The 22,552-nt window shown below is 51.4% G+C and overlaps 1 protein-coding gene across 1 annotated transcript; it reads left to right on the plus strand.

Annotated features, from left to right (window-relative positions):
* Window positions 1-5,229: 5,229 nt before the first annotated feature.
* NME4 (NME/NM23 nucleoside diphosphate kinase 4) lies at window positions 5,230-13,221 on the plus strand. Its single transcript, XM_084642297.1, has 5 exons — window positions 5,230-5,503; window positions 9,781-9,911; window positions 10,807-10,908; window positions 12,065-12,177; window positions 12,799-13,221. Exons 1-5 carry the CDS (start codon window positions 5,350-5,352, stop codon window positions 12,917-12,919), a joined length of 621 nt encoding a protein of 206 aa, XP_084498423.1. The 5' UTR covers window positions 5,230-5,349; the 3' UTR covers window positions 12,920-13,221.
* Window positions 13,222-22,552: the final 9,331 nt, after the last annotated feature.

The raw sequence follows: 22,552 nt of genomic DNA on the forward strand, positions 1-22,552 counted from the left end.
ATGTTTACACTAACCACTGGAGATCACTGTGAATGGACTCTACTTCAGGGAGTGGGGTGACACTCAGGCTACAGGGACTGGGTGAGAGGGTACCGGGAACATAGGGCCATGTGCGTTCCCTTTGTGATGTCAGGGGTGACACTCAGGCTACAGGGACTGGGTGAGGGGGTACTGGGAACACAGGGCCATGTGTGTTTCCCTTTGTGATGTGTCAGCACCAGGGTAGAGTCCTTGATACTTGGCTTCTTTAAAAGAAAACAACTTTCCTGGTGCCACTGTTCTGGGAGCAATGACCTGCTGCATTGCAACAAGCTGTGACATTTGCCCCTTGGAACGCAAGGGGACCGTAGATCAATGACCAGGTAGCTCTTTGGAGAGTGTCTGCGCTGGCTTCACTCAGATGAAAAGGTTTAAGGGACCAGCATAGAGAAGCTGAGCACAGTGAGAACAGGCCAGGAATATGACTACTGATGGACTATCAAATGGCCTTGCTTTGGAGCTGTGTGTGGACTGGAAAGGGGAAGGAGGCACCTTCTCTTCCATTAATGAGAGCTGCTCCAGAGCAGAATTCCCACACTGTTGCTTTAAAATTTAGTAGCTCTTTTCCAGTTGTTTTGGGAGAAAATGGACCGGTCTTTATGGATGAAGCTCTCCTTGTTATCTGGCTTGAAGGCAGGGCTACTTCAGAGCACATCCAGCAGCCCCTTTGCATGTCTGTGGTTGTATTGACAAATGCAAGTGGGATTATCTGTGGATAAAAGGCTTGGTGTATTTGGCCTTTCAGTCTCTCCTAATGAGATTAATTCCTCTGTAACAGAGCTGCCTCTTCCTTCTGCCATGAAACCAAACTCCCTTGTACACACGCTGATACCCTGCTGTTGTATATCGGGATCATCTGGAAAGAGGTGGGAGATGGAGAAAAGCCCTTCATCTTTGTTGCCCATTTGAATCAAAAACTCCTGTCAATTTCCCAGTGGCTGCTTGTTCACATCCACTAGTGCTCCTTTGTGGGCAATCTGAGCAGAGAAGTTATGGGTCAACGGGACCCTGAGAGGGAACTCCCATTTCATTTATGGGTTGATGCATCCACCAGCAGTGTGATGTCAGGAAGTTTGTGACTACCTTTGCTGACTCCGCATCACGTCTGCAGTGCTTAGTCTGTTTGTACATCACCCTTCTTTTCCACTTGCAGTAGCCTTGACTATTTCAGCATGTGGCTTCCACTTTCGGGAAGTGGGAAGCAAGATCTCGATGGAGTCTATCCCTGGTCTGTCCCTTTCTCAGCTGTTTATGCTTCCAGCATGCAGGGGACAGAGTTGCAGATATCTCAGGCCTCCTGTCTCCACTGCCTCTGCTTTCTTCTTGCCTTCTAGGAAGGAGACAATGAAGGAGACAGAAGGAAGAGGCAGGTCTGGGATCAAAAGGGAAAGTGGTGGTGACTGCCTCTTCTCTGGTCATTTGCCTCATCTATGGTCAGAATGTAATGGGTAGGCTGATGATAGCTGAGACACTGTTCTTCCAGAGCTGTGCTGGCTTTGCAGGGATTGTATCAGTTTGCTGTCAGGACAGTGAGAGACTGGCCAGAAGGTGCCCAAGGAGCAGGTCTTGAGTGAGAGGGGGCATTTATACACAACCACTGTCTTTAATCCACTGTTGCACTTGGAGAGGGATTGGGCATCAGCTGCATTTCCCTGTCCACAAAGAATAGCCCTGCTCCTGGGTATGTGACCAGTCCTTCACCTGCTTGGTCATTGCCTCTAGACCCTAAGAGCTTTGGAGCATTTTTCCTCAGTTGTTGGTCACCACCAGCGAAGTATGAGGTCTTCCTCTAAAGCCCTTTCCCTTTTTCTCTCTCATTACCCCCAGCTCTTGTCTTTGGTATTTCGCCAGCACCGTCCAGAGCAGATAGCCAGACTCCTCTCTCGATTTCCACTAGAGTGCACTGGGGCTGTTACAGATGGGGGAGGATGTTGGTTGGCCCAGCCTTGCTCAGGTGCAAGTGCTATCCGCTAGCTATCCTCTCTGGAGGGCTGTCTTACTGCTGAAGACCAACCTGTGCAGCAGGGAGATTTTGAAAACAAGGTCGGACTTATGGGAAGAGTCAAATCAAGGGCACACGGGTTTGCTGTGTGCAGTGAGTGATCAGGAAGATTAGGTTGTGTGCTCGCTTCTTAGGAGGGGACAGAGAAGTATTTTTGAAGGCTGTGGCAGTTTGACTTGTAGGGGCAGTTTGGCTCTTAATGCCACTGGGACCTGAAGAGGGGGCATTGTCTTGAGTTCTGATGTAATAGGAAACGTCTGAATAACAAGATTCACAGCTGTAGAGCACATGCTGCATACTCGCTCATCAATAACACGTGATGGATACTGTATGACTTGTATGAACAGTACAGCAGCAAAGAATGGTCTTGTGGATCTGTCCCAGGAGTGCGAGCCCAGAGATCTGGGTTTGTGACCTTGAGCCAAAGCACCTAACTCTTCTGCATCTCAATTACCCCATCTGGGCAAGTCTGTTGTAGGGCTTAATTCATTGTTTGTAAAGGATCTTGGAGATCCAGTGAGCACTATATGAGCGCAACGTAGTATTAATTAGTGCATGCATACAAATGTGACAGGAGCATTCTGGGAACTAGTTCAAATTACCTCCCTTTTAAAGAAAACACTTAATGACTACCATTTTCCATTAGCTTGGAACTGGTTAAATAGAAATGTTTGACTCAAACAGTTGTCCTAAGAAGTTGTCTCAGGAATCTTGTGTGTGGGAAATAAAATTCATCCAGTTATCAAATTAATTACAGGAAATTAATCCCAGCTCTTTTGTGGTTTGCTGTCCCTAGAGCCCCTTGCTGAGCTTGTGATGGTCACCATTAAAACAGCAAAATTTCCCAGCTGTCACCATGCTCTCTTAGCTGAGTTACTGCAGTAGTTCCCTATGATTTACTGTGAGCAGTAACAGCTCTGTGACCGCTACCACTGTCAGGAGTGATTGGTCTTTTAATGGTGACCAGAGATTTATAAAAGCAAACCATCTTCTGTACAAAAGATCCACGAGACGCTTTTGTGGTGACTGCACCTCTGGTACCATGCACTAGCCGCCATCTCCTGCCTGTTGGTGCACAGGGAAGTGGATTGGGTGGCAGGAGGACCTAACTTCTGTTCCCAGCTGTGCCTTGACTTTGTGCAACCCTTGGCACGTTGTTTCAGTTTCTGTGCCTCTGTTTGTAACAGGGAGATGATGCAAAGTGCTAAGTGTCCTCCATTCTCTGTTCAGATTCGCCTGCTTAGATTAAACTCTGAATAAGATATTTGAAACATTCTTTGGAGCATCAGTTTTGAAATGCTTCTCTTCCCCCCCCCCCTTTCATATTCTAATGCAAACTTCTGGTTTTGTTGCCTCTCTCCTCATGAGTGAGAATTCCCAGGAGTGTGAGCCTGTCCCTAACATTATTACAGGGTGAGAGCAGTTTTCCAGATTCCTGCTCAACTAAATGTCTATTAATTAGGAAAGGCCTCCAACTCGGCTTCTACCTAGCTTGGGTCTTTCTTTTGTTTCCCGGGATGAAGGAATCATGCAGATATCTGTATTTCCAGCCGCTTGCATGGGAAGTTGCACAGGATGTCTTCTCACATCTTTGAATCCCCACACACTTTGGCATAGTTGGGACTCTGTAGGGGGAGGCTGGCAGAGAAACACCAGGTCAGGCCTAAGATGCAGCAGTAATCCTGTGTTCTGGTCTATTCTCAGGCTTTGCTCATTGCTGTAGTATGAGTGCCTTCCAAGAGCGAGTTCAGTAACGTGACTAACAACTATCACGTGTGTGTGTGAGAATGGGGTGCATGGGCACTGCCAGGAGAGAGGAGCTCGTACTGCCGCTGCCTAAAATTTAAAATCTCTTTCCAAACGTGCACAACAATGGTTAGATCCAGGCCAAGAGTCAAAGTAACCCAATTCAGCCTGTATGTGGCAATGCAAATTCTGACCCAAAGGGGGGCCAGATAATGGAAGATACCTTCCCCGAGTCACGTGCGAAGGCTGCTCCAGGTGCCAGAGGAAGCTGCTGAGGTGAAGGCTCTCCCATCACCAGTGGCAGGACTGTGGCGCAGGACAGGTGTGCCTGAAGTGGTAAGTAAGTAGGGACAGCAGGAGTCACGGAGAACAATCCAGCAGAGCCACTTGTGCTTTGAGGGGGTGGGGCATGTGGCTGCATTTCCTTGTCCCCAGGAGCAGATGTACAGCTGCCATTGTAACGGCTCCAGGGAGGCCAGAGGGGCCACACTCCCCCAGGTGTGACTGGGGGTTGTGCAGGCAAAGAATTTAGTCAAGGCCACAGCCTTTCCAGGCACCATGGCAGATGGTCCCCACCTCTCCTCCGAATAACTTACCAGCCGTCCCTCCCCGCAGTGTCTCATCCAGGTGCTGTGTTGTATCAACTCCTTCTGTACAGTCCCTCCTGGAAACACTCCTTGGGCCTGGCTGCTCTCTGCTGCTGGAGCTATGTGCACAGGCAGCCATGAGCCACCTCCTGCTCCAGCCCTACTTTGGCTTGGAAAGTGGGGGGAGGTCATAGCTTCCCGCCCAGGGGAGAGCCTAGTGCTGATGTTGGCCTGGGGTGGATGAGCCATGAACTGCACCGGGTCTCTCAGGGCATTGGTTGAGGAGTTGCCCTCCCTTCCCAAGGGGGTTTGTAAGGGCTGAAGATTTCAGGGCTCCTGTCTCATGTCTCTAACCGTGGGGCAAACTCCCCAGACTGGATTTGCTGGGCTTCCACCTGAGTTTTCTAAGGGGGAGCCTAAACCCTTCCTGGAGATTCTTGTGCTGTACCTAGCAGCTTGGCCTCTGGCTGCAGGGGTCAGCGGGAGGACAGACCCGTGACAGCTGCTGGGAAGAGGGAGGTGACCAGGCTGAGCAGGAGTCCAGGGGAGGGAGGCCCCCGGGGCTGAATGCCTGGAGCGGGGCAGGCTCTGCTCTGGCCTTGCAGCACTCCAAGGGCAGGAGCTGAGCGCTGTGTCCCCTGGGGTGGCTGGTACCCTCCATGCAATGGGCGGGGGAGCGGCTTTGGGCTCCCGGAGGCCGGTGCAGGGTGCACGTGGGAGGGAGGGACAGAGCAGCCGGCCCTGGGGCCGGTGCAGCCGCCTGTGGGGCTCGCGTCCGCTTTAAGGGGTGGGACGGAAACCTGACACTTCCCTTGTTCCTCACCGGGACTGGGGTGGTGCTGCGGGGGGGGCCTTCCCTGGCCCCCAACAAGCCCGGACTATAAACTCCAGCCTGAGAAGGCAGAGCCCAGCGGCCGGGCTGTGCCCTGCTGTCCCGGTCCGCTGGGAGGGGGAGCGGGCAGCCCGGGTCCGAGCATGGGCTTCTTCCAGCGCTGCGTGGCCAGGAGCCTCCTGCAGGGCCAGCGGAGTCTGTGCGGCTCCACGCCGGGCCCGGAGCGCCTCAAGCCGGAGGCTGCGGCGCCAGCAGCCCGCTCCCTGGGGCCTGGCTCCAGGCGCCCCTACAGCGCTGGTGAGTCCGAGCTGTGCGGAGCTAGGGACCGATCCCCCCCCCAGCGGCGCCGGGGGCTCTCCCGGACCCCTCATCCCCCCTCCCCCGCCCCAGTCTGCAGCTCCCATCTCCTCCCCCCCGCCGGGTGTTTCTCCGCTCACAAATCGCACTCCCAGCGCCGAGCAGCATCAAAGCCCGGCGGAGGCCGGGTGGACTAGCTGCCCCGAGCCCGGCCGTGCGGGGGGACTTGCCCTCTGCACCCGGCGGGCCGTGAGGACTGTGCGGGCAGGTCTGTAAACTGACAACAAAGCCGCCCGCTGCTCTGATCGCTGCCGGCCGGGGGAGGGGGACCCCCTCCTAGCCTTTGTCTCGTAAGCGCAATATCTCCACGTGAGATACACCTGGGGAACACCACCCCCACCTTCCAGTTTGTTTGTTTTGGTTTCCAGTCCCCCCGTGGATGTGCTTCCTCTGCTGCTTCCCAGCTGGGTCATCAGCTGGCTGGCTCTGTGATCTCACTGCCTGCAATTGCTCCCTCCCCGCGAGCCCCTTGCCCAGAGCTGCAAGCCTCCAGGCATCTGCTGGCCAGGGGGAGGGGGCTGGCTAAAGCTCCAGGGACTGAGGCTGCCAGATCCTGCTGCTGCTTTGCACCGGGACGACCCTTTTCCACCACCAGTTCTCTGGGCCCCCCCGCCTTGGTTATAAATAGGGCTGGAATGAAATCGTCTAGAATGAAAAATGCACACGCCACCCTGGTGAGATTCTTCTCCCACGCTGTTTTATTGTGGGTTTAAACTGTAACCTGGAACAAAGAAGGCAGGGCTGTTTACTTCTACGTTGTTGCTCGGAATGGCGCTGCGGGGTGGGAGGGCTTCGATGCTGAGCGCTGGTCCCTTTGTCACTGCGAGAAAGCTGCTGGGTCTCCCTCTGGTGCCTGGGCCAAGAACGCTCAGTCCAGCCAGCCTGATCCCCCTTTGCTGGTGCCCCAGCAGCATGATCCCCCCTTGCCCTGGTCTGAGCAGGAGACCAGAATGTTTTCCAAACTTCTGGGAGGAAAGAGGAAGTACAGTATTTAAGACAGTGGAGCTCCGATACAATCAGCCCTTCCCAAGTTGTCTTGAAGGAGGTGGTGCTGGCCAAAAGGGGAAAGCTACCCCATCCTTGGACTCCCCTCTGCGTTTGGCACGTGTCCAGCAGTGCCTGCTCTAGAAAATTCACGTCCTTTTTCTTTCAGCTGCTCTAGCGCTAGGAACAGCGTAAGGGCTCAGGTAGACTGGGTCCAGCATCTTCAGCAGTGTCACAACCCCAAGCACAGCCTGGGCTGGCGGCACCTGCACCATTGCTAGGGATGCGTCTGACATGGGGCTGAGGGGCAGCCATGGGTGACAGGCTCGGTGGGGCCGACTCATCTTTTCCCCGTATTCTCCCCTCCTGCTGCAAAGGCCCCTGCTTGAGAGAAGTGAGAACTTTAGTTCCTTCCAGTTAAGCTGGGATTTAAAGCTTTGGGGTCTTTCAGAAATCCCCCATAACTTAGCAAAAGAGGGATAGATTCAAGCTGGCCAGGTATTTCATTTGGAAAGTGGGTTCTCCCCTGCAGTCCGTCTGTCTGGTCTTAGTAAAATCCACTGCCTTGGGGTCGAGCATAGGCCAGGCCTGGATTACTGAAAGCAGGCTGCATTAGGCTGGAACCTCTGCTTACAGTCACCAGTGGGCTGCTAGCCTGGCTCCAAGCAGTTTCAGTCCAACACCCAGCGATGGCTGCAGCTCGGCAAACTATTGGGCATCAAATAATGCGAAGTGCAAGGCCCGAAGTCCAGGTGTAGCTCTTGACATAGGCCTTGCTGCACCGTAGAACTGACCATACGTTACCCCTGATTACTGGGACTCATTTGTCCTGCCTGTGTGGATGGGATCCAGCTGAGATCCAGAGACTAAGGCCAGAAGGGACCATCTAGTCTGACCCAGCCCTGTGGCACTGGAGTCCCTGAGGACTGTCCACACCATGAATCTGACCGGGTTTAAGCCTGCACTCAAGTTTAGTTCTGCCTGTGTGGGTTATAGCCACATGTGGGGCAAACAAATGGGGCTGAAGGGCAGATATATCCCAGTGTCCTGGTTCCCCATTCCATGGTCAAAGCACAGAACCATGCTGCTGCCTCCATCAATTCTCCCTCTACTTTCCAGTGGAGATGAGAGGAGCCTCCAGCTTGGTCTGCCTTTACAAGTGATATCGACTGAGCTATGACGGTCAGAGCGTGAATAAACCATGTAGCTATGCTGACCTACCCCCTGTGTAGATGCAGCTGTGTTGAGGGCAGAGTGTGTCCGTTGCCAGAGCTAACTTTGTCTGGGGAGGCGGTGTTCCTACACCCATGGAAAAACCCCTTCCAGGGGGGCAGGCTACATCTGCACAATGGGGTTGTGCTGGCAGAGCTACACTGCTATGTCCATGTGGGGTTTTCCTGTCCTGTCCTGGACCATTGTTTAGTGTTGCCAGTTCAGAGGAGTTGCCCCGGGGTGGCTGACCTGATCCTTTGTTGGCATACAGCCTGTAAAGTGTGTTGGGACCCCACAACTTAATGCAAATCACGTACATTTTGTGTAGCCCCTCGCAGGTGGCTGGAGAGAACACCCAGCCGAGTTCAAGCCCACTCAAAAGGCTCCTGAGTCCTGTCTCCCGCTGCTAAGACCAGGGGCTGCTCATCCTTCAGCACCTGGGAAGAGATTGCGGGCTGGAGCGAGATCTAAAGAGTTGTGTCCCTTCCCCATGGGGCTGGCTAAGCCCAGGCCTGACCTTTGGGAGTCTGCTTAATACTAAGGGGCTGAGGTTGGAAACAGATGAGTCCCCTGAGGCCTCCAGCTTGGTTCGTTCCAGTTAGCAGATAGCTGAGCCTCAGCTGTCTGAAAGGGGAGAGGTGGGATCCCTTTTGCTTGCTAGATGGGGGGGGGGGGGAATCCTGCAGGAAGGTGTATTCTCATATTCTGGGGAATGGCTAGTGCGGCCTGTGTGCTCCCTGCTGTACAATACACACAACTCCATCCAGGCCCTGTCCCAAGCACTCAGACCCATGGGCCAGGAGGTCTCAAGCAGCTGGGGTGGAAATCACTAATATGCTCCTCTCCTCCCTGACACTGTAGGACTCAGGGAAGAGAGGGAGGGTGCTGGCTTGGTGAGCTGGGATGGCCGGGTCACCCCATGCAGCAGCGGCAGCAGGGAGTGAAAAGCCCCCTATGAGACAGGAGTGGGAGAAGGAAATAATTGGGCTGCCCAGACTGGTGGAGTAGGGGCAAGGCAATGGACCAGGATGGCAGAGCTGAAAGTGAAGAATTAATACTGGAGGGTGGGGGCGGGCTATGGGCAGGCAGTGATCTGGGTGGGAAGGAGACTGGGGTGGTGTCTGCAGCTGTGTGTTGGAGGCTGGCACTGTGGCTCCTGCTTGCTAGCTCTTCCCACAGATGCTGCAGGCTGCGATGCTCCATGCTTCCCCGCCTGGCTCGGGAGCACTTTGCACAGTGGATTGTTTCTCCCAGCTCCCTGCGGCCTTGACACAGCTCCAGCCCCAAGCCCAGCCCACTGCTAGTTCAGCCAAAGCAGCTAAGAGCAGCCATCCTCTGCAGCAGCATCCCAGTGGGGCAGGGGCTGAGCTGAGCAGGGAGTGGGGGAGCGCAGAAACCATTCCTCAGGCTGAAGACCCTGCAAACTCCTGGTAGGCCCAGGGGCTTCCTGCACATGTCTCCTCTCCCCACCTGGCTCTTGCCTGGGGAGCTCCAATTGTAATGCATTATGGGTCTGTCCTATTAGATCCAGAAATCTTCTCTCCTGCCTGGTCTATGCTCCCCACCCAGCAGAGAGTCACCAGCAAAGAGGAACTGAGCACCAGCTGCCTCCACCCCCGACCCCCACCCGTGTCCCCTGGCTGAGCCAGGCCCTTCCAGCTAGTCCAGTGGCTGCAGGATACAAGGCATCGCAGCCCTCAGTAGTTCCGGCTGGCTTTTCCCTGTGAGAAAAACCTACCCACCCTGCAGTTCCCAGCTGGGGCCAGGCAGCAAAACCTAGGCAGTGCTGGGATTGTTGGGAATCCTCCCCGAACTTCTGGCTCCTCCTGCCGGCACCACGGGTCTGAGCAGCAAAACCAGCTGCAGTGTGAAATCAATAATTCCTGCTCCCTGCTCAGGTTGGGTCCTTGCAGGGCTCCCTGTGCAGCTCCTGGGAGAAGGATGGTGCCCAGTCTCGCTGTGTTTGTGGACGGGTGACCTGGGCTGTAACCTGCCCTTCTCCCTTTCTTGGTGCCCATCAGGGATCCCTGGGATCCAGGAGCGGACGTTGGTGGCGGTGAAGCCTGACGGAGTGCAGAGGAGGCTGGTCGGTGACGTGATCAAGCGCTTTGAGAGGCGTGGATTCAAGCTAGTTGGCATGAAGCTGCTCCAGGTACCTGCTTGCCACATCCCAGAGGACAGCCTGGTTCTCTGTTCTGGGGTCAGGTGACTGGAGACCTGGACAGACCAGCTAGATGGCGGGGAATGTTAAAACATGGCCTGGGCTTGTGTGTTGATGGAAGTGAGGCACTATCAACGCTGGCCTGAGCCAGGCCATGCTGGCAGGAGCTGTCTAACCTTCCCCAAGAGTCACAGCTCGAACCTGGCCCTCAGCACCCCCTGTTGGTCCAGTCTGGAGTGTAAGTGTGTCTCCTGACGCATCCTGCAGCTCTGGCCCTCCCTTCCCTGATGGCTCTGGCCCTCTACACTCTACTATTGAAGGCTTGAGCCTCACCCCCACATCCCCCGCAACATCTCCCACTGCATCGTCGGGCCTCCATTATTGCAATCCTGCAATCCCCAACTCTGTCATTGCCCCTAAATCCTGGCTCGTTGCCCGCTGCTATTCCAGTTCCAGGCTTTCTGAGCCAGAGCCAATTGCCACTAGTGTGCTGTTTCTGTGCTTAGACTGAGTCCTCCAGGCTCATCTCCTTGGTGATTTAAACCAGACTCTGCTGGGGTGGGAGTCCAGTCCAGTAACCCTTTGTCCACTGACCACTAGGTCCCCACTACACCCCCTCACAAATGGAGGTCGGGGCAATGTAAATGGGGAGACACCCCCTTGGTTGATGCCATGAGCCAAGGAAGAACTGAATTTGTCCTCTGGCTCCTGCCTCTGCAGCTCTCCCAGAAATCTGGGTAGAGTCACTCCCTGCACAGGGAAGGTGCAGAGGAAATGCTGAATGAACTCTCTCTTCTAGCCATAGGGAGGGGGCATTGATTTCCCATTGGATCCTGTCTTGGGCGCAGGGCTTGCTTCTCACTTTGGGGTCCCCCCTTTCTTCCAGGCCAATGAGGGGATCCTGGCAGAACATTACCATGAGCTGCGGAGGAAGCCCTTCTACCCAGCACTGATCCATTACATGACTTCAGGCCCAGTGGTTGCCATGGTAAGGCTGTGTGTGTGTGTGCGTGTGTGTTTAGGGGCAAAGGGTGTGGGGGAAGGGTGGGGTGGTTTAAAGGTGATGGGTGGGGATGGGAATGGGAATGTAGATTTAGGACATTAACTTTAGTTTCATCGTTGATTTCTCTCAAGGAAAGGGAATCTTCCAACACATTCTGTCCTGGAATCCATATTCTCTGGGGCTTTGGTTTCTAAAGTCACTTTGTTCAACACCAGATCCAGTGCTTAATTTGTGCCGAGCCCCGGCACCTCTGGGCCTGGCAGTTCAGAGCCCTGGCACCTCTGGGCTTGCTGTGTCAGTTATGAATGTAAAACAATTGCTTGAGCCCCAGCATCTCTTTCATTACAAATTAAGCACTGCCCAGGTCCAAGTGGAGAAGGCTCCCCACCCGGTGCAATACAGGGGACCATATATTGGGTGGAACTGGGCCCTTCCCTTGCTGTGCTGGGAACCAGCACCTGCCCTGCGTGAGTGCGGGAATCGGAAAGTGAGGGTGACCAGCCTCGTGTGCCCTCCCCAGCCGAGTGACACTTTAGTGCAAACATCATGAAACCCCCTTGCTCCAGTGACCTGCGGAGGGGCTTACGATCACGGTGGGGGGAGAAGATGATGAGCCTGTGCTGACATCAGTCCCAGGTGCAGCCCCTCCCCCTGGCCCAGGCCTTGGTGCTTTGACACTCGCTCAGCCCTTTTGGTTTTGGTCTCTGTTCGTTTTTTCCTCCCCGCACATCACTCTGTCTCTGTCCTCTGCTTTACTCCCCTCCCCCACAGAATCAGCGCTCACAGGGCCAATGCTGCCAGTGTAGGCCCAGGACTCTGCGCTGTGGCTCAGCTTGGCGTGACCCTCCCCTGCCTTGTGCCTGGCTGGCTGCCCCACTCTGCTTCTTTCACACTGAACAGGAGGAGTCTGATGGGACTGAGGAGCTCAACATGATCCCAGGCACCCCCAGCCTTCCCCAGTATCCCCCCACCACACTTCTGCAGGACCCAGTCAGCCTGCATAATGGCCCTGAGATCAGTCCTGAAGGGGAGACCCAGTTTGGCCACTGGAGCAGAGTTCTGTCTCCCCAGGGTGGTTGTGCAATGGGAGTTTCTGTGCAGGTTGCCCTGTCTCAGCTCACAGAGCCTGTGTGTATTGCAGGTGTGGGAAGGTTACAATGTGGTTAGGACTTCCAGGGCCATGGTAGGAGATACCGACTCCGCTGAAGCCAAGCCTGGGACGATCCGGGGAGATTTCAGCATCCATGTCAGCAGGTACAAATCGCACCGAGCCAGCCAGCCAACTAGCTCCACCGTGCTGGGCAGTGTCATAGAATCAATCAAGAATCAATCACAGAATATCAGGGTTGGAAGGGACCTCAGGAGGTCATCTAGTCCAACCCCCTGCTCAAAGCAGGACCAATCCCCAATTATTGCTTCAGATCCCTAAATGGCCCCCTCAAGGATTGAACTCACAATTTAGCAAGCCAATGCTCAAACCACTGAGCTATCCCTCCCCCCATGTGCCATGCTTGGCAATCCCACAGACCTGAACCTCCTTGGCAGCACCCTGGCATCTGAGACAGTCTGTGACTTGAGCCTCCTGTAGACCCATCCATGGACAGCATTACTGTAGAGGGCTGGTTGCCCCATCCCAGTGGCACGGGGTGAGGGGAGAGTACTCACAGGGGGGTAGCTAATGAAACTGTGGGGAGATGCTGGGGGGGACTGACGTAACACTTAAGTGATCAAGGCTATGACATGGGCATATTGCCCATCTGTGGTGGCTAGAGGCAAGGGGAAGGGTCTTGGCTGCAGGACCATGTCCGCAAGGGCATCCAGGTTCTGCCCTTGAGGCTGCCTGTCTGCCTTATCACGTGTTTCTCTTGGCCGCAGGAACGTCGTTCATGCCAGTGACTCTGTGGAGACGGCCCAGAGGGAGATCAGTTTGTGGTTTCACAGCAGCGAGTTGGTGGACTGGGACTGCTGTGACTACAGTAACACTTACCAGCTCTGAAGGCCTCTTCTGGCCGCGTTGCCTGGCCCAGGATCTACTACCTCTGACAGCGCTGCCTTATTGTAGCTCCTTGGGGCCCAGCGAGTATGCCACAGATCCTGACGCTGCAGAGTGGAGGCCATGCTTCCTTTATGTCGACTTTACTAGAGGGGGCCGCACTTCCCTTCTCAGACGTGGCAGACTCACCCCTCTTCTCACCGTAGTGCCAATAAGCCCTTGGAGAACTGATGTACATGAAGGAAGAACGATGGGGTTAAGTCCTTGAAGGATTCACATTAAAACTTAATATGTTACAAATGTGACTCTTGTTTCCCTTCCTCTTCTCTTTTCTTGCCCTTCTTGGGGGGTGAGGATGGGAGTGTCTTGTGGGGCCAGCAACCACCTCTGTTGTAATATGCCATGTAAATGGAGTAGCCATGGGGCAATCCAGTCCAAACCCCTGATTTTTCCCAGATCCATTACTGTGGAACAATCTGGTGTAGCTGGGTGGATGGCACTGTGCCCCATATCTATCAGTATATCAGCAGTTGATTTGAGCTTGGCAATGCGCCCTAGTGGTTGGACAGAGAGGCTAAGCAGGAGAGTTGATAGGGCTGAGCCTGGTGGGATTCTGCAGGTGGGCTGTGGATGAGGAGAAGCAGCTGCCTGTCCTGATGCTCTGGGAATCTGTCTGGCGGCGAGCAGAATCTTTGGGGGGACAGCTCCATCAACGGGATTCAACAGGGTCCACCATCCTCCTCCAGAGCTATGAGACCACCCGTCTGTGCATCTGTGCCACAGCCAAATGGATATTGGCGACCGTTAGATGCTGCTGGTGGTAGTTTGTCACAACCTTCTCAGTGACCTAGTCTAGCAAGGAAAGATTTACAGTCAGGCGGTAACTAAAGAGATAGTTTGGGGTCTGTGGATCTTCTCATTCCAAGTGTTGGCTGGACTAACACATCCTCTAGGCCCCCTGGGCAGTTGCTCTTCTTGAGTAATACATTGACCACACCAGTGCAGAATGGGCCCAGGTGTATTTCATTTGACTTCACGATCCACAAGGGGCACAGACATCCCATAGTACTTCCAGGGCCTCTACCACTCTGACTCAGGAAATGCTAACGGGGGTGGCATGGTGTTTGTCCTGTTGTGGATTCTGCTGCTTGGGCGCTCAGAGACCTTTGCTGATTTTTTCCCCCCAAATTCAGTGTGATAGCAAATTTTTGCGTTGGGTGATGCTGAGCTTGGAGGTGTAGCAGTGTGGCCTGGTGGTTTTACTGTTGGTATGGTTTGGCTGCTCAGGATTTTTCCGTGGCTGTGGTCGAATAATAATAAGCTGTCTTGTCTTCTCATGAACTGTTGGTAGGCTTTTATGAACTCCTTGTGTCATAGGGGATCTGATGCTGATGGAGATTTCGGCCATCCACGTATAGGCTGGAGACCCCTTTGTCTTGCCCACAGTACCCTATGTTCACATTTACTATGGGCTACACACCCACATTTTGAAGAGTGCAGCAGCCACCCACTCCATAGTAAGCGAAGATTCGATCATCCACTTGTCCCGCTATCCCACTGTGACTACAAAGACTACAGTATCTCATAGCGCAGGAGCTCGAAAGCTACCAGCAGCCTGGGACTTTCCTGCTGGAGAAGCCCCCTCTCCCCCTGAATCATGCTGCCATGACTGAGATGATCAGGGGAGCTCTTGATGTAACCTACTTGCTGATATTGTTTAAATGATTATAGTGTCCAGAGGCTCCAGCTGAAATCAAAGCCCCTTTGTGCTGGGCACTGCCCAGACCCATAGCATGGGACAGTTCCTGTCACTGAGTGCTCACAATCTAAAGTTTACAACACAGAGGCAGCAGCTGGCAAAGTGCTTTCTGTGTCGTTCCCTTTTCCTTCAGACAGAAAGGAGTCATCCCCCAACCAACGTCCAGAACAACCTAAACCCCGTAACCCTCCAGGCCTGTTGAGTGGGCAGTGCAGCAGAACTGAGTCTGTGCAGGTGGGATGGGAGTTCTGATCCATGCTGTTGATTAGCACGAAGTGTAGCTGGGGCGGGAAAGGGAAAATGCTGCTGATTTCAGGGGTTGTGGTTTGTAACGCCTCTTATAAATCTGTGACACAGGCACTGCCTAGAAGGGCCTTCTTTGGGGTGGAGGGTTTTGATGCAAATAAATAAAATATCTTACCTGTAGTATGCAGTCCTGACACCCTCCTACATCCACCATCCCATGATGGGCTGAAGAGCCCACCTTCTTTTCCCCTCCTCCTTGCATGGCCTGGAAACCCCATTGTACCTCCCGCTTTCACTCTCCCTCGAGTGACTGTGAATTCCCGCCACACGTGCTCCACAGACCTCCTCCATGCCACAAATACTGGCCACAGACCCATGAGACAGCAGGGTAGAAGTCCTTCTTCCTTGTGCCTGAGACCGCAGCCAGCATCTGTCACTGCCAGAGTGCAGGCCCACTCAGGTCAATCAACAAGTCATGTGATATAGACTGAAGAGGTTGGATGCACCCAGTGTGTCTCTTATTCCTCTATCCAGTCCCTCTGGGTCCTGTGTATTGCTCGAGCAATCAGTTGTGATCTGCCTGCTTGCAATTACATTCTGTTTCCCAGTAGAGGCTGGCAGGGGGGGTGCATGATCTACAGCTAAATACCATACTAATGGAGATCATACACCCAGCAGAACAGAGGGATGGCTTTCTCTGGGGATCAGTGAGGGGCTCCAGCCCACAGGTGGAGAGAGGGAAGGTGTTGGGTGCAGAGGCAGGTCTGGTGCTAGAACTGCAAATTTCCTGTCTTCAACCATTTAGGCTTTTACTTGAACTAGAGGGTCTCAATTGTAACTTTCTCACCTGGGGATTGAGCTGCATTTGCCTTCCGCACCCCAATCCTATAAAACAATGCAAATCCTTTGGAATCTGATTGCAGCATTCCTTGCCATTTGCTGCGACTCAGACTTCAGTAGCATCAGCAAATCCTCTTTTCAAAACCCATCCACCGCCTTTTGAAATTCTAAGTATTCTCCAGCCTCTGAATATCCCTTATTCACCGTGACAGCATTACGTTCTCAGAACTGCAGCAGTTAGTTAAGCATTACCTCCTGTGACATTACTCAGGCTACAGTCTGGACTGATGGACAGCTGTGTCACCTCAATTCTCCAATCTGGGGTGCTTTTTACACTGCTACGCTGTGGGAGCCACCACTCCTGGCCTGCTCACAGATAACCTCCAGCATTCAAAACCATTCCCAGCTGAATTATAAGAGCTCTTCTGGCCAGCCACTCCTGAATTATATTGCAGAGCAACATCAGCAAACTCCCGGTCCCAGACTTGTCCCCAGAAACATGCATTTTGTACTGCCTAGCTCTCTCCTTCTGGACAATACAAACTCATAGAAAGTCCATCATTTTATTATCAGATAATGATATGCACAAACCCTCTCGGATAGGTCATCTCAAGTGGAGGTTCCCCCACACTTCAATCCAAACACATTGGTTTAGATAAGACAATAAAACAAAGTTTATTAACTATCGATAGATAGATTTTAAGTGATTACAAGTAATGAGATAAAAAAGTCAGAATTGGTTACAAAGAAATTAAAAAATAAAATGCAAACTAATATCTAACTTAGAAAGCTAAATGAATTAAAAGCAAAGGTTTTTCTCACCACCTGCTTTTTGCAGTTGTCATAACCATACAGCTAAGGGTAGCCTAGAATTCCTCCTTACCTGTAAGGGGTTAAGAAGCTCAAATAACCTGGTTGGCACCTGACCAAAAGGACCAATGGGGAAAGAAGATACTTTCAAATCTTGGTGGTGTGGAAGGCTCTGTTTTGTGTGTTCTCTTGGGAAGTAGAGAAACATCAGGTCAGAAAACTCCTTCTCCTATAAACCATCCTAAAAGTTTCTCATATTACAAAAATTGTAAGTAAAAGCCAGGCAAGGCGTGTTAGATTATCTTTTGTTTTGCTTGTGAATTTTTCCTTTGCTGGAGGGAGGTTTATTCCTGTTTTTTTGTAACTTTGAAACTAAGCCTAGAGGAAGTTCTGCTGTGTTTCTGAATCTTTTGTTACCCTGTAAAGTTATTTTCCATCCTGATTTTACAGAAGTGATTTTTACCATTTTTTAAATAAAAACCTTCTTTTAAGAACCTGACTGATTTCTCTATTGTCCTAAGACCCAAGGGTTTGGGTCTGTGATCACTTTGTAACCAATTGGTTAGGATATTATTCTCAAGCCTCCCCAGGAAAGGGGGTTTAAGGGCTTGGGGGGATATTTTGGGGGAATAGAAACTCCAAGTGGTCCTTTCCCTGATTCTTTGTTAAATCACTTGGTGGAGGCAGCATATCCTCCAAGGGTAAAGAATTTGTGCTTTGGGGAAGTTTTAAACTAAGCTGGTAGAAATAAGCTTAGGGGGTTTTTCATGCAGGTCCCCACATCTGTACCCTAGAGTTCAGAGTGGGGAGGGAACTCTGACAGTAGTCTTTACTAGAGGGAAGCCTCCCAGCTAGGACCCCTCCCCCAGTTGTGTTCTTTCAGGTGCTGTTGATGTTGTGAGCAGAAAGAAAGGGAGGAGAAATGTAATTTGTGTTGTGTGTTCTCTATTCTTATATCTTTCTCTTCTCTTTGAGGATCCTCTCTAACTGGGCTTCAGGTGACAGGAGGTCTGGGGAATGGAAACCCCCAGCTGTTTCTTTGCCAATATGTACATTTCTCACCCACACCCTTCTTCCTGACAAATAATAGCTGTTTGACTATGTGATCGTCTGTGATAGTCTATTTGATTATGTTGACACCTGGCTGAGGTGGTGGCTAGCCTTTTTTCTCTGGGGAAATGGTTGGAAGCTGTTTTTCTAAATTTGGAACATATTCAGCAATGTTATACAGTAGAATCTTAAAACTTTACGGACAGTGTTGACACACATTTTATCAGACAATAATGTTCAGCAGATTGGGTTTTCAAATGATACCTCTTAAGGTATACTTTATGCAAAATTTATCATAGTCTTGGAAAAAAGGTGAAAATAAGAGTATAGACTGTCACACCTACCATGCCTGAATCCACACTAACTATCCTCTAGCAAATTACTTTTCCAGGGGTTCTCCCTCCAGCCCTTGCCACAGCTTCTAAGCTTTCCCCAATACTATACAGTAAACTCACTGCTCTGTAGTTTCTTGGTTTGACTCTTGCCTTTGGAGTTATCTGTCTGCTGTCCAGTCCCTCCAAGACCTCTCTAATGCACTTTAACTTAGTGTCTGTTGCTGTGAAGGTTCGCCCATTTCCCCTCTTGGCTCCTGTACAGCTCATGTGGGCATGCAACCCAGAACTGCTGCTTTAAGAACAGCTAAACTTTGTATAACCCATCCTATTATCAGTACCCTGCCTGGCTCCCCTCTGAGAATCTGATCCCTGATTTTGTTATATTTCTTCCCATCTCCTCAGAAAAGACAAAAGCAAAGTAACTGTTTAACGATGTTCATTCTTTATTCCCCCACACATGGTATCCACTTTCATTTTTAATTGGCTTAATGGTTCCTTTTATCCTTTGAAGAAAGATCCTTTTGGGCTTATTTGTGTGTGTTCTGTAGTTTGCTTTTCATTATTTCTTTTTCCACTCTAATTTTCATCCCTTCTTCTCTTATGCCTGGTCTACACTATGAGTTTGTTGGATTTAGCAGCATTAAATCGAAGTAACCCTGCACCCGTCCACACAATGAAGCCATTTTTCTCAACTTAATGGGCTCTTAGAATCGATTTCTGTACTCCTCCCCAATGAGGGGAGTATAAAAATATTGCTCGGGCATGCAGGAGTGAAATCAGGAAGGCCAAATCACACCTGGAGTTGCAGCTAGCAAGAGATGTTAAGAGTAACAAGAAGGGTTTCTTCAGGTATGTTAGCAACAAGAAGAAAGTCAAGGAAAGTGTGGGGCCCTTACTGAATGAGGGAGGCAACCTAGTGACAGAGGATGTGGAAAAAGCTAATGTACTTAATGCTTTTTTTGCCTCTGTCTTCACGAACAAGGTCAGCTCCCAGACTACTGCACTGGGCAGCACAGCATGGGGAGGAGGTGACCAGCCCTCTCTGGAGAAAGAAGTGGTTCGGGACTATTTAGAAAAGCTGGACAAGCACAAGTCCATGGGGCCGGATGCACTGCATTCGAGAGTGCTAAAGGAGTTGGCGGATGTGATTGCAGAGCCATTGGACATTATCTTTCAAAACTCATTCGATCGGGGGAGGTCCCGGATGACTGGAAAAAGGCTAATGTAGGGCCCATCTTTAAAAAAGGGAAGAAGGAGGATCCAGGGAACTACAGGCCAGTCAGCCTCACCTCAGTCCCTGGAAAAATCATGGAGCAGGTCCTCAAGGAATCAATTCTGAAGCACTTAGAGGAGAGGAAAGTGATCAGGAACAGTCAGCATGGATTCACCAAGGGCAAGTCATGCCTGACTAATCTAATTGCCTTCTATGATGAGATAACTGGCTCTGTGGATGAGGGAAAGCAGTGGACGTGTTGTTCCTTGACTTTAGCAAAGCTTTTGACACGGGCTCCCACAGTATTCTTGTCAGCAAGTTAAAGAAGTATGGGCTGGATGAATGGACTATAAGGTGGACAGAAAGCTGGCTAGATTGTTGGCTCAACGGGTAGTGATCAATGGCTCCATGTCTAGTTGGCAGCTGGTATCAAGTGGAGTGCCCCAGGGGTCTGTCCTCGGGCCGGTTTTGTTCAATATCTTCATTAATGATCTGGAGGATGGTGTGGATTGCACCCTCAGCAAGTTTGCAGATGACACTAAACTGGGAGGAGAGGTAGATACGCTGGAGGGTAGGGACAGGATACAGAGGGCCCTAGACAAATTAGAGGATTGGGCCAAAAAAAATCTGATGAGGTTCAACAAGGACAAGTGCAGAGTCCTGCACTTAGGACAGAAGAATCCCATGCACCGCTACAGACTAAGGACCGAATGGCTAGCCAGCGGTTCTGCAGAAAAGGACCTAGGGGTTACAGTGGACGAGAAGCTGGATATGAGTCAACAGTTGTTGTTGCCAAGAAGGCCAATAGCATTTTGGGATGTATAAGTAGGGGCATTGCCAGCAGATCGAGGGACATGATCGTTCCCCTCTATTTGACATTGGTGAGGCCTCATCTGGAGTACTGTGTCCAGTTTTGGGCCCCACACGACAAGAAGGATGTGGAAAAACTGGAAAACATCCAGCGGAGGGTAACAAAAATGATTAAGGGACTGGAACACATGACTTATGAGGAGAGGCTGAGGGAACTGGGATTGTTTAGTCTGTGGAAGAGAAGAATGAGGGGGGATTTGATAGCAGCCTGCAACTACCTGAAAGGGGGTTCCAAAGAAGATGGATCTAGACTGTTCTCAGTGGTAGCAGAACGAGGAGTAATGGTCCCAAGTTGCAGTGGGGGAGGTTTAGGTTGAATATTAGGAAAAACTTTTTCACCAGAAGGGTGGTGAAACACTGGAATGCATTACCTAGGGAGGTGGTGGAATCTCTTTCCATAGAAGTTTTTAAGCTCAGGCTTGAGAAAGTCCTGGCTGGGATGATTTAGTTGGGGATTGGTCCTGCTTTGAGCAGGGGGTTGGACTAGATGACCTCCTGAGGTCCCTTCCAAGCCTGATATTCTATGATTCTATGAAAACATTTCAAAAAATCTCCGAGGCCATGAGGGACACAGGCTACAGCAGGGACGCAACACGGTGCTGCGTGAAACTTATAGGAGCTCAGACAAGCATCCCAGAAAACCAAAGAATCAAACGGATGCTCCGGGACAGAGCCCCAGACATGCTGCTTCTACGCTGAGCTGCATGCAATTCTAGCGGGGGCCGCCACCACTACCCCACCCCTGCCCGTGGACTCCAATGAGGGGTACTCTCTGCCCTGCCTGAGGATTCTGTGGCTGGGGAAGATGAGGAGGGGGAGAACGAGCTTGAGGAGAGCACACAGCACACCGTTCTCCCCGACAGCCAGGATCTTTTTATCACCCTGAAATACCTTCCCAACCCAACCAAGCCAGAGAAGGGAGTGAGTACACTCTGGTGAGTGTACCTTTTTAAATATAATACATGTTATAAAAGCAAGCGTTTTTTAATGATTAAGTAGCCATGAGGACTTGGGATGCATTTGTGGCCAGTGCAGCTACTGGAAAGGCTGTTAACATGTCTGGGGATGGAGCGGAAATCCTCCAGGGACATCTCCATGAAGCTCTCCTGGAGGTACTCTAAAAGCCTTTGCAGAAGGTTTCTGGGAAGAGCAGCCTTATTCCATCCTCCATGGTAGGACATTTTACCATGCCATGCTAGTAGCAAGTAATCTGGTATCATTGCATGAGAAAGCCTGGCAGCGTACGGTCCCGGTGTTTTTTGGCATTCAAGCAACATCCGTTCTTTATCTCTCTGTGTTATCCTGAGGAGAGTGATATCATTCATGGTAACCTGGTTGAAATAGGGGAATTTAATTAAGGGGACATTCAGAGGTGGCCATTCCTACTGGGCTGTTTGCCTGCGGCTGAAAAGATATCCTCCCTGCAGTTAGCCACGCGGTGGGGGGTGGGGGTGGGGCATTGGCGCTGAGCTGTTCACGTTTGGCTAGCAGGGATCTTTCCTGATACCAGCCACGCGTGGGGTGAGGGGTAAAGCGATCATCCCAGAGAATTGGATGCGGGCAGGGAGTTAGTTTGGTTTCTTCTGCTGCACGTTAACAGGAAAACTGCAGCACTAAATGGCCAACTCAACGTGCTTTGATTGGTATGGGAGAGGGGGGTGCTGCTGTTATGAAGGTTGCAGAAGCCAAAAGACTATGGCTTACCATGGCTGCCTGCATGCCAAATTCTGTTGCCTGGCGCTGCGTATGTGATCTCTAACACCAAAGTTGCATGCACTCAATATAAGATGCAAAATGTGACCTTGTACGAAAATCACATGTGCTATGTAATGTGAATAGTGTTGTTCACCGTGAAAGAGTATAGCCATTGTTCTGTAAAATGTATCTTTTAAAATACTTCACTCCTTTTTTTTCCTCCAGCAGCTCCAAATGTTTCAAGCCTCCCTCCTCCATCCCAAAGGCTATCTCAGAAAAGGTGGCGAAAAAAACCCACACGCAATGAAATGTTCTCTGAGCTCATGCAGTCATCCGGCACTGACAGAGCTCAGCAGAATGTGTGGAGGGACACAATAGCAGACTACAGGAAAATGGCCAATGAACGTGAGGAGAGGTGGCGGCAGCAAGATCAGAGGAGGCATGATGCAAAGCTGGGGCTACTGTGGGATCAAATGGACATGCTCCGGCGTCTGGTGGAGGTTCATGAATGGCAGCAGGATCACAGACTGCCGCTGCAGCCCCTGTTTAACCGCCCTCCCTCTTCCCCAAGTTCCATAGGCTCTCACCCAGACCGCCCAAGAACGCGGCAGGGGGGGAGGCTCCGGGCACCCAACCACTCCATCCCAGCGGACAGCCCAAGAAACAGAAGGCTGTCATTCAACAAGTTTTAAAGTGGCCTTTTCTTTCCTTCCTACCCTCCTTCCACACCCCACCCGGGCTACCTTGTGAGTTATCTCCCTCTTTTTATAATCAATTAATAAAGAATACATATTTTTTAAATGATAGTGACTTTATTT

This window comes from Lepidochelys olivacea, assembly GCF_965140295.1.
Source record: "Lepidochelys olivacea isolate rLepOli2 genome assembly, chromosome: 10".
Taxonomy (NCBI): Eukaryota; Metazoa; Chordata; order Testudines; family Cheloniidae; genus Lepidochelys; species Lepidochelys olivacea.

Excerpts from the sequence above, each read along its gene's own strand:
- NME4 (XM_084642297.1), top strand. The coding sequence starts at position 5,350 with ATGGGCTTCTTCCAGCGCTGCGTGGCCAGGAGCCTCCTGCAGGGCCAG. Across the intron at positions 5,504-9,780 it reads CAGGCGCCCCTACAGCGCTG|GGATCCCTGGGATCCAGGAG; the intron begins GTGAGTCCGAGC and ends GGTGCCCATCAG. Across the intron at positions 10,909-12,064 it reads CAGGCCCAGTGGTTGCCATG|GTGTGGGAAGGTTACAATGT; the intron begins GTAAGGCTGTGT and ends TGTGTATTGCAG.